This window comes from Eimeria mitis, genomic scaffold (genome assembly GCF_000499745.2).
Source record: "Eimeria mitis Houghton genomic scaffold, Emh_scaff544, whole genome shotgun sequence".
Taxonomy (NCBI): Eukaryota; Apicomplexa; class Conoidasida; order Eucoccidiorida; family Eimeriidae; genus Eimeria; species Eimeria mitis.
This window is the reverse complement of record NW_013573713.1, coordinates 274-10070: the sequence shown is the minus strand read 5'-3', so window position 1 is coordinate 10070 and position 9797 is coordinate 274. Positions and strand designations below refer to the sequence as shown.

Sequence of the window (9797 nt, the reverse complement as noted above, 5' to 3'; positions counted from 1 at the left end):
GCAGCAGCAGCAGCCGCCCCCTTGTTTCGGGGGGGCCTACTGGCACAGACCGTGGGGTTGTTGTTGCTGCTGCAGCTGCTGCTACGAAGGCCCCCAATTGAGCTTGTCTTTAAGGTGATGTCTCTGAGGAACTGTCTCCTTTTATGGGGGCCCCTTGCATGCGTTGCTGCTGCTCGGGGGCCCCGCCACGAGCACCTGCTGCTGCTGCTGCTGCTGCTGCTGCTGCTGCCCCCGCAGCAGCAACCGTTTGGGGCTTGGCTGTATATTTCCTTTTTATTAACTACTCTGCATATTCTTGCTTTCNGCAGCAGCAACCGTTTGGGGCTTGGCTGTATATTTCCTTTTTATTAACTACTCTGCATATTCTTGCTTTCTCTTTAATACTTGTTTCTTCTTTTGCTTTGTTAGGTGTCTCCTCTCTTACTGCAGCAACCACATCCGCAGCAGCACAGCAGCAGCAGCAGCAGCAGCAGCAGCAGCAACGCTGCTGCTGCTGCTGCTGCTGCTGCTGCCACTGCTTGTTTGTTTCTTAGCTTTATGCATTCACTTACAGCTAAACTTTCTCTCATTCCCCTCACTAACTTTATTATACTGCGAGAACCACTTCTTATAGAGAGAGATAACGGCTATATACAGCTATCTACTCCATATATAAATATAAATATATAAATATATAAATATATGTATATATGCAGCGGCACTGCGCCGGGTGTATAAGCTTTGCTTTGGCTCCCCTTTAGTTATATTTGCTGCGGGCTGAGCGCTGCCCTCGTAGCTAGCTGTATTCTAGGAGACAGGCGAGGCACTGCTTGCTCTGAAGAGAGATGCCGCTGCTGCAGCTGCAGCAGCGGCATCTCCTGCTGCAGCCTGTGCTGCTGCTGCTGCAGCAGCACAGGCTGCAGCAGTATGCCCGCAGGAGGCAGCAGCTGACAGAGCGGGGGGGAGGGGGAGGGGGGGGGAGGTGTAGTGAAGGGCCTCGTCCTTAGCTGAGCTGCAATAGAGTCATAGATGGAGGTATGAGGGGCCCTAGACGCAGCGCAGTTGTTATACATGAGCGAGCACAGTAACACAGTTGCATGGGGAGGATAAGGAGAGGAGACGATAGGTGGTTGGTTGCAGCAGTCCTTGTTTCAGCTCCTGCTGAGAGACAACAGCAGCTGCAGACGTACCCAGGCTCTCTTTTGCTGCGCGCACGAACGCTGTAGAGATTTGTTAGAGACCTGCTTCATGGAGCCTTAGTAGCCAACCTTCAAGCACGTAGAAAGCACATAGAAATATATACACCAGCTTCAGAGAGATAACCCTATTTCTATCGCTACCGTATCGAGCCAAGCAGTGCAGGGATCGTGCGCCTGACAGTCCGAAGGTTGAGGGGTTCATTGCGGGGAGTGAGGGAGCGCAGTCTACGGGGCAGAGCCACAACCACAGAGGAGGAATGGAAACTTGAGAAGGGAGAAAAGGAGCGCGCGGAATCTACCGATGCTGCTTATCCTTTCTGCAGTTGCTGCCAGGGGTTGCAGCTGCACCAGTTCCTCGGAAAGGCGTGGCCACTGGGAAACCGTGTGCTGCACTGCTGTGACCGAGCGGCACCGCCAAACCACTGCTCAACTTGCTGCAAGCAGCGAAGCATACTTAGCAGCATCAGCTGTTGCTGTACCTGCTGAAGCAGCGGTGGCAGCAGCAGTAGTGGCAGCAGTTGATGCGGCTAGACCGCCGCAGCGGCTGAGATAATTTCTTGCCTGCATCCCTGCGCTTTCTTCATACATTCCCAAGCTGCTGCAAGGCGTGCACGGACTTCTGCCGCTTCTACCATACGGGTACTTCTGGCTGTGAACAAGCAGATCCAACTTGGAGCAAGCAAGCCGGAGACGAGACGATCGACGGCGGAGTTGTTGGACAACAACACCACACCGCACAAGGGGAGGAAATCAAGCAGCTTTTTGATGAATTTTTTTTTCTATCGCCTCGCAAGTGCTGCAGAAGAGAGATATTTGCCCTTTCAGTTTGAACGTCTGCCGTTCTCTGGCTTACCGTGGTCGAGCTATGCTCTATACTACGCAGCCTCGTGAACCCGCGGCTGAAGGTGCTGATGAGCAGCTACCAGTCTATGTGAAGAACGACACTGTTCGAGAAGCCACGGAGCTCTCAGATATTAATATTTAAAAGTTAAGCCACTCTCTCTCTCCTGTAACATGGATCATGCAGGGAATGACCGGCATATTTGCTGAGTTTCTCTACAGCGAGGTGAATGTTATATCACCCTTTAACTGATGATAAAGGCACCATGAAATTTATTGAGGTATCCTTCCATATCTGTTTAGGGATCAGAAGAATATGCTGCAGTCCTTGAGTCGCCGTCCGCTGTTCAGCTTGGCAATGAGCACGGACTCATCCGCATTTCACGAGTAAGAATTACACGCTTTAGAAAGGAAAAGGGAGTCAGCCATCGCAGGCAACTGCTGCTGCGTAACAAACTGTCTGTCCCCCAGGGCGTCTGGCCAGTGGACCACCATTATGTAGTTGGGCGGTGTACTGTTCCGCTGAAGTTAACTGGTGCAGAGCATCCAGAGCTGCGGTCTAACACCGCCACAACGGAACGTATGCATTTCTCCGACATTTCTGGCACTTTCTGTGGACTGTGTTGGAGTCTCCTCGCTTCATCTTTCTTGATCCACTGGTCCCGCTGATCTTACCGCATGCAACGCAAATTCTGCGGGGAATGCTCCAAACGGTACACACGCTCGTTGGGTGTGCGCAGATATAGCCTCACCAGCGCCGTCTGAAGAGCTCATGCGCGCCCTCAACTGAGTCAACAATAACATTCTATCATGGAAAACAGGGCTGCTGCAAAAGTCCCTAGTGCATTTTTGAGGGTTGTTTGAGCGTAGCGATTCATCAGAAACATCTATGCACTCTCCTTCACTCAGCGGTGGAGACAGGCGGCGGGGGCCTCCGCAGCACAGCATAAAGTTGGGCGATGCATAAACTTTCGTTGACAAGTGCACTGCCGCGTGCGGACACGGACTCAGGTGTTTGTACCTGCTTCCAGTCTGGATCTATTTATTTTCTCGCTGTGATGTGCGCCCTTCTGTCGCCGATGTTTAGCTTTGAGTAGCAACCCTATAAAGTATTTTAGCTTTTTGGAACTCACAAGGGCCCTCCACCCCGCTGGAGGGCTGCCGATAGACTTGGTTGCACCGCCAGCATTTAAAAAAGCAGACACCGTACCCATCCAGGCCTACTCACGCCAGAAGCATTTCCCTTGTTTCCCCCTCATTAGCACTAGTTGCAGCGAGGAGCGCTGCAACTCGTGTGAGGCTGCATCCTCTCTCCTCCCGAGCCCGTGGGCCACGGGGTCCAGCTCGCCTCGGGCCTGGAGGGGAGGTCAGCTGGGAGCTCCTGCCAGAAATATTTTGCCTCGATCGTTACTTGCATTATATTAATTATTTTTGCCCTATTGGTGTCTATATTGAGTACCTTCATTCTTATTACATATCGTGCTTATCCGGTCTCTATTGGTGTTTGTATTATCTTAATTATTTTGATGTTGGTATTACTCAAGTATTCTTTTATTTTTATTATCTTAGATATTTTAGTTCGAGTACAGTTCACTGGGGTTATCCAGATGGCGGCACTACAGCGCGCGTACTTTCCCGCCTCGTCAAAAGACAAAAGCGAGCTGCAATGAAGACAAAGCCTCTACGTAAGAGTCTCTCCCAAGCAGCCCCCCACCTCCCCCCCCCCCCCNCCCCCCCAAACCTTCCCCCAAGCCCCCCGGTCTCCAGGCATCCTAGGCGCTCAGCCAGCCCCAGGGCCTGGAGCTGCGGGGGAGGAGGCCGCCTGACAGGGGCTGCAGTGCCCCTCGCAGCACTGGCGGTGCGAGCCAGCCTCACGTGTGCGGAGAAGAAAGCTCAGCAGAGCTCCCTTTGCTGTGTGCTTCATCTCTGTAGACACCTATATAGTATTTCTATAGTATTTCTTCTTGCTTGCATGCAGCCTGTAGAGGCCAGGTGAATGCTCCTCTGGTTGCTGCAGGTATACACATGCTATATATACTACGCACACCACCGACACAGTAAATGTATGTTATGGGGTGACCTATTAGACGCCAGTAGATGCAGATGCATGAAACAAAACAAAAGAATATAAACTGAATAAACAATTACAACAAAACTAGCTAAAATAAATACAAAAAAAAAACGAAAAAAAAGAAGTGTATCTGGGGTGTATAGGCACCTCAAATTACCCCGCCCCTTTACTTGCGCATGCAGCAGCAGAACTTATAAATCCACATCAGTATAATAAATATATAACTTCAAAGAAACAAAAGCAAAATATAAACAACAACTCAGCAGTGCTAGCCGCACGCACAGGGGGGCCCCCCCCTCTGCTTGGGGGCCCCGGGGGGGGGGGCCCCCTAGAGGACGGGTACGAAGAAAGTGTGCGTGTATGTGCGTGCATATTTTGTTATTAATTTATTTATTTATTTATTTATTTGTTTGTTTCTTTTTTCGTGGATGCTTCTCGCTTATACACTTCCTTCTTAGGGCTGAAACCCTTTTTTGCTTTCTGCCTGGAGCTGGGGTGTATAGGCAGCTCGCATTTCTTCTCTTACTCTGCTGCAGCCACAGAGCAGCAGCGAGGCTGCACGATCGCTGCGGTGTATGTACACCTGAGGGGCCCCTGAGCTGCCTGTACACCTGAGGGGCCCCCACGCGGCTTGGTTGCTGGTATTTCTGTGTCTGTCTCCTTCTGCTTCACTGCCTCTCTCTCTCTCTCTCTCTTTGTCTGTGTATCTTCGTCTGTTTCCCTTTGCTTTCTGCTGCTCCACCAGGCTGGCCGCATGCACCTCCTGGCGAGGGGGCCCCCTTGGCTGGGGGCCCCCTGCAAGCCCCCTGGGGCCCTCGTGGGGGGCCCCGAGGAGCCGCAGAAGAGAAGGAAATACCTCCTCCAGGGGCATTGCCTGCAGCAGCAGCAGCAGCAGCAGCAGCAACAGCAGCAGCAGCAGCAGCAGCAGACACAACAACCGCAGCAACAGCAGCAGCAGCAGCAGCAGCTGCAGCAGCAGCAGCAGCAGCGCTGTGCGCTGCGGGGAGAAGGCCCCGCGGTGTCTCCTCAGCTCCGCATGCAGGGGCTGTCTCGCTACAGTCTGAGGGCCCCCAGGGGCCCCCACAGCAGCACAACTGCTGCAGCAGATAGAAGGGTTAGATTGCCTGCTGCTGCTGCTTCTCCTAATGCTCATCGCAGAGGCAGCAGCAGCACCAGCAGCAGCAGCAGCAGCAGTGAGTGCGCCAGCAGCAGCAGCAGCAGCTGGTACGGCAGAAGCCGAAACGTCAGCAGCAGCAGCAGGAGCAGCAGCCACGGTAGCATCAGAAGCAACAGCAACAGCTGCAGCAGCAGCAGCAGCAGCAGCAGCAACAACAACAACACCAAGAACAATGGCAAGCGAGCAGGGGGTGTGCCCCCTAGCAGCAACAGCAGCAGTGCGAGCTCAGGGCGGCGTAGGAGCAGCAGCAACAGCAGCAGCAGCAGCAGCAGCAGCAGCAGCAGCGGCAGCAACAACAGCAGCAGCAGCCGCAGCGGCTCCCCCTCCTGCCCCCTGTGCAGGGGCTCCTTCATATTCCGCCACGGGTCTAGGTTAGAGAGGAGAGAGCTGCTGCTGCAGCAGCACGGCTTGGGTGCGTGTGGGGGCCCCAGCAGCTTTGCTGCTGCTGCTCCTGCTGCTGCTGCTGCTGCTGCTACGGCTGCTGCTGCGGATGTCCGAGGACAGAGGCATCTTAGTAGGCACCAACAGCAGCAGCAACCACAACACCGCCAAACCTCCAGCAGCAGCAGCAGCAGCAGCAGCAGCAGCAGCCAGCAGCAGCAGCAGCAAGGGGCAGAGCAGCGGCGGGAGATTGAGGCCCTCAGACGCTGCCTGCTGAGCGGGCTGATGAAGAAAGAGAGACAGAGATATTTCTGTCCCTTTTGCTGCAGACAAGAGGATGCAGCAGCAGCAGCAGCAACTGCTGCTGCTGCTGCTGCTGAGAGCAGCAGCAGCAGCAGCAGCCGTTTTGTTCCTCGCAGGGGTCTCGAGGCAGAAGCAGCAAGAGTGCAGCAGCAGCTGCAGCAGCAGCAGCTGATTGACGTTGACAGCCTAGCAGCAGAAGAGCAGCAGCAGTTCTTTGTGAAGCAGGAGGAGCCCTTGCCGCACCCCAACAACAGCAGCAGCAGCAGCAGCAGCAGCAGCAGCGGGTCTGAGGCGCTGCGGGTTGTGTGTGAAGGCTTCGACTGCCGCAGCCTCAGCAGCGAGGCGCGGTGGGCGGTGGCGGAGTTAGTAAGAGAGGGCTGCTTCATATCAACAGCGTTGCAGGCTGCTGCTGCAGTGCAGCAGCAGCAGCAGCAGCAGCAGCAGCAACAGCAGCAACAGCAGCAGCAGCAGCAGCAGCAACGGCAGCGACGGCGACAGCAACATAAGATACACAGCAACTGGGAGGGGAGAGAGGAGCCACGGGGGCAGCAGGAAGCAGCAGAGCGACGCAGCTCTTTTGCTGCTGCATGCGCAGCAGCAGCAGCAGACATAGAAGCAGAAGCAGTGAGCCAGCAGCTGCTTGACCTGGGGGCCCTGCGGGCCCGAGAAGAAGCAGACAGCAGGAGAGACAGAGCAGCGCAGCAGCAGCAGCAGCAGCTCGTCAGCAGCGCGCAGCCACTCTGGCAGCAGCACGGCTGTCTTTGTTCTTACCTAGAGGCCGCCAACCCCCCCCTCTTCGAGGCTCTCACCAGCAGCAGCAGCAGCAGCAGCAGCAGCAGGAGCAGCAGCAGGAGCAGCAGCAGCAGCAGCATCAGGAGATACAAAGAGGAAGCAGCAGCACGAGGCCGCTTGCTGCTGCAGCGGCTCTTTGACCTGCAGCAGCAGCTGCTGCGCAGCTACACTTCTGCTGCTCCTGTCTTTGTCTGTAGAGCTGATGAGGAGGCTGGGCGTCTCCTCAGAGCCTTGCGAGCAGCAGACACACAGCAGCAGCAGCAGCAGCAGCAGCAGCAGCATATGAACATTCACGACTGTCTCCTCATAGCCTCTGCTGCTGCTGCTGCTGCTGCTGCGGATGCGGATGCCGAAGGAGCCGCAGCAGCCAAGGCAAATGCAGCAACTGCAGCAGTAACAGCAACAGCAGCAACAGCAGCAGCAGCAGCAGCAGCAGCAGGGGATAAGCGCATGCATTGCCAGGCATTGCCCGTGCTGCAGCAGGAGGGCCCCCAAGGGCCCCCAGGGAGCTGGCAGCAGCAGCAGTGGCCGCTGAGCGAGCAGCAGCAGCAAATGCTGCTGCTGCTGCAGCAGCAGGCGCAGCAGCTACCGGCTGCTGAGCTGCAGGTGACCTTAGCCAAGGCCTACTTCGAGCAGCAGGAAAAGGTGGGATTGCTGCTGCTGCTGCTGCTGTTGCTGCTGCTGCTGCTGTTGCTGCTGCTGCTGCGGCTGTATGTCTTGTGTCTCTATTTGTTTTTGTGTGTATTTACCTCTATTTGTTTGTATTCATTTGTCTCTGTTTTTTATTTTTTATTTTTTATTTGTTTTTGTTTTTTTTATTTGCTGCTGTGCCCCCCAAGTGTATCTGAGTCCCTCGCGCTGCTGCTCACACTAGCAGCAGCAGCAGCAGCAGCAGCAACAAAACACCAGCAACAGCAGCAACAACAAAACGCACGCAACAGCTACATCATTAGCAGCAGCAGCAGCAGCAGCAACAGCAGCAGCAGCAGCGGCAGCAGCAGCAGCGGTATGTGCTGCTGTTTGTTTTTCAGGCTTTAGTTGAATCTGCTTTCTTCTCTAACTTGGGGTCTCTTGCTGCTCCGTCTTTGCTGCTGCAGCAGCGGCAGCAGCTGCTGCTGCTGCTGGGCTGGTGGCTGCGCATCAGCGCCTTTCTCTCGGGCACAGCAGCAGAGCTGCAGCAGCTGCTGCTGCTGCAGCAGCAAGCATTTGCAAAGTCCCAGCACCAACAGATACAGCAGCAGCAGCAGCAGCAGCAGCAGCAACAGCAGCAGCAGCAGCAAGTTGTTTCTCTCTCTGACTTGCTGCTGCGCCCACACCCAACACGCGGGCCTTCCTACATTCAGCTGCTGCTGCTGCATCCTCAGGACAGCAGTGCTGCTGCTGCAGTTGCTGCTGCAGCAGCAGAGACAGGCGCGAAGCTGGAGTCTCCACCGCAGCACGAGCAGCACCCCAGCAAGGCAGCAGCAGCACCACCAGCACCAGAAGCAGCAGCAGCAGCAGCGACTGCAGCAGCAGCAGCAGCAGCAGCAACTGCAGCAGCAGCAGCAGCAACTGCAGCAGCAGCATCGACACCACCACAGGAAGTTGAGGAGATTTCCAGCGACAACGACGAGGTCCTGCATAGCAGCAGCAGCAGCAGCAGCAGCAGCAGCAGCAGCAGCAGCAGCAGCAGCACTTCATCGCGGTTCAGCAGCAGGATAGAGAAAGGTGTGATTGTGGTTAGCAGCAGCAGCAGCAGCAGCACCAGCATCAGCAGCAGCAGCAGCCCTGATGAAGCTTCTGGCCCCCTCCGTGTCTGTAGGCCCCTGCGGGGCCCCCAGAAGCACATGCCTGCTGCGTCTCGTCGCCGCCTGTGCAGCAGCAGCAGCAGCAGCAGCAGCAGCAGAAGCAGCAGCAGCAGCAGCAGCAGCAGCAGGTTGCTTGCATACACGCGTTGTATCTCTGGCTGCTCTACAGCAGAGCAGCTGGCGATGCAGCTGTGGGGTGTCTCCCCTTCTGCTGCTGCTGCTGCTGCTGCTGCTGCTGCTGCTGCTTCTCTTCTGTCTCCTTTCGTCAGCTGCTGCTGCTGGGATGTCTGCTTGCCTGAGGCCCCTGGTCTCCAGGGTCTTCGTGCTGCAGGCAGAGCCTTGCTGCCCCTGCAGCAGCAGCAGCACCAGCAGCAGCAGCAGCAGCAGCAGCAGCAGCAGCAAGAGGAGGAGCTGAGTGCCTGTGATGCCCTCGCCCGCCTCTGGCGCCTTACAGCTGACCCTTCTGCTGCTGTCTGCTGCTCCCCCAGAGTGCTGCAGCAGGAGCAGCAGCAGCAAAGCCCTTTGGGGGCCCCTGGGGGGCCCCCGGGGGGCCCCCCGGGGGGCCCCCCTAGGGGCCCCCAAAAGAAAGTTGATGGACCTCCTCGCTGGAATTTAGAGGTAAGCTGCTGCTGCATGCATCCTCATGTTTTATCTGTCTCCTTTTTTTTCTCTGTTTGTTTTTTTTTGTTTGTCTCCTTTTGTTTGTTTCTTTGTGTTTGTTTTTTTTGTTTATCTCCTTTTGTTTGTCTCCTTTTGTTTATTTCTATTTATCTGTCTCTTTTTGTGTATTTCCTTTATTTTGTTTCTTTTTGTTTGTTTTTTTGTTTGTTTTTTTTTGTTTGTTTCTTTGAGTGTATGCTGAGTCTCCTTCTCTGTCTCCTTTTTTTTGTCTCCTTTTGGTGTCTCCTCAGGGCCTCCACCCGCTCGTTGCTGCTGGCTTGTGGCTGCCAGCTGCGGCCTTTGTGCATCCCTCGCAGCAGCAGCAGCAGCAGCAGCAGCTGCAGCAGCAGCAGCAGCAGCTAACAGATCGCTTTCTATGGGGCAGGCAGCAACTGGTCCGTTATGCCTCTCTGTTGCTGCCTCAGCCTTCCTGCAGCAGCAGCAGCAACAGCAGCAGCAGCAGCAACAGCAGCAACAGCAGCAACAGCAGCAGCAACAGCAGCAACAGCAGCAGCAGCAGCAGCAACTCTCCACTCTCACCAACTCGTTCGCATCCCCACCGCCACAGCAGCAGCAGCAGCAGCAGCAGCAGCAGCAGCAGCAACTCC

At 55.5% G+C, this 9797-nt stretch overlaps 1 protein-coding gene across 1 annotated transcript in view; it reads left to right on the top strand.

Annotated features, from left to right (window-relative positions):
• Positions 1–4843: 4843 nt before the first annotated feature.
• Positions 4844–9797, top strand: part of EMH_0015740 (uncharacterized protein) — a gene marked incomplete at both ends in the record, with an annotated part of 5193 nt that continues 239 nt past the window's right edge. Inside the window, 3 exons of the mRNA XM_013500467.1 lie at positions 4844–7387; positions 7774–9147; positions 9575–9797. Of these exons, the coding sequence (XP_013355921.1) occupies positions 4844–7387; positions 7774–9147; positions 9575–9797 (4141 nt within the window). The remainder of the gene's footprint in view (positions 7388–7773; positions 9148–9574) is intronic.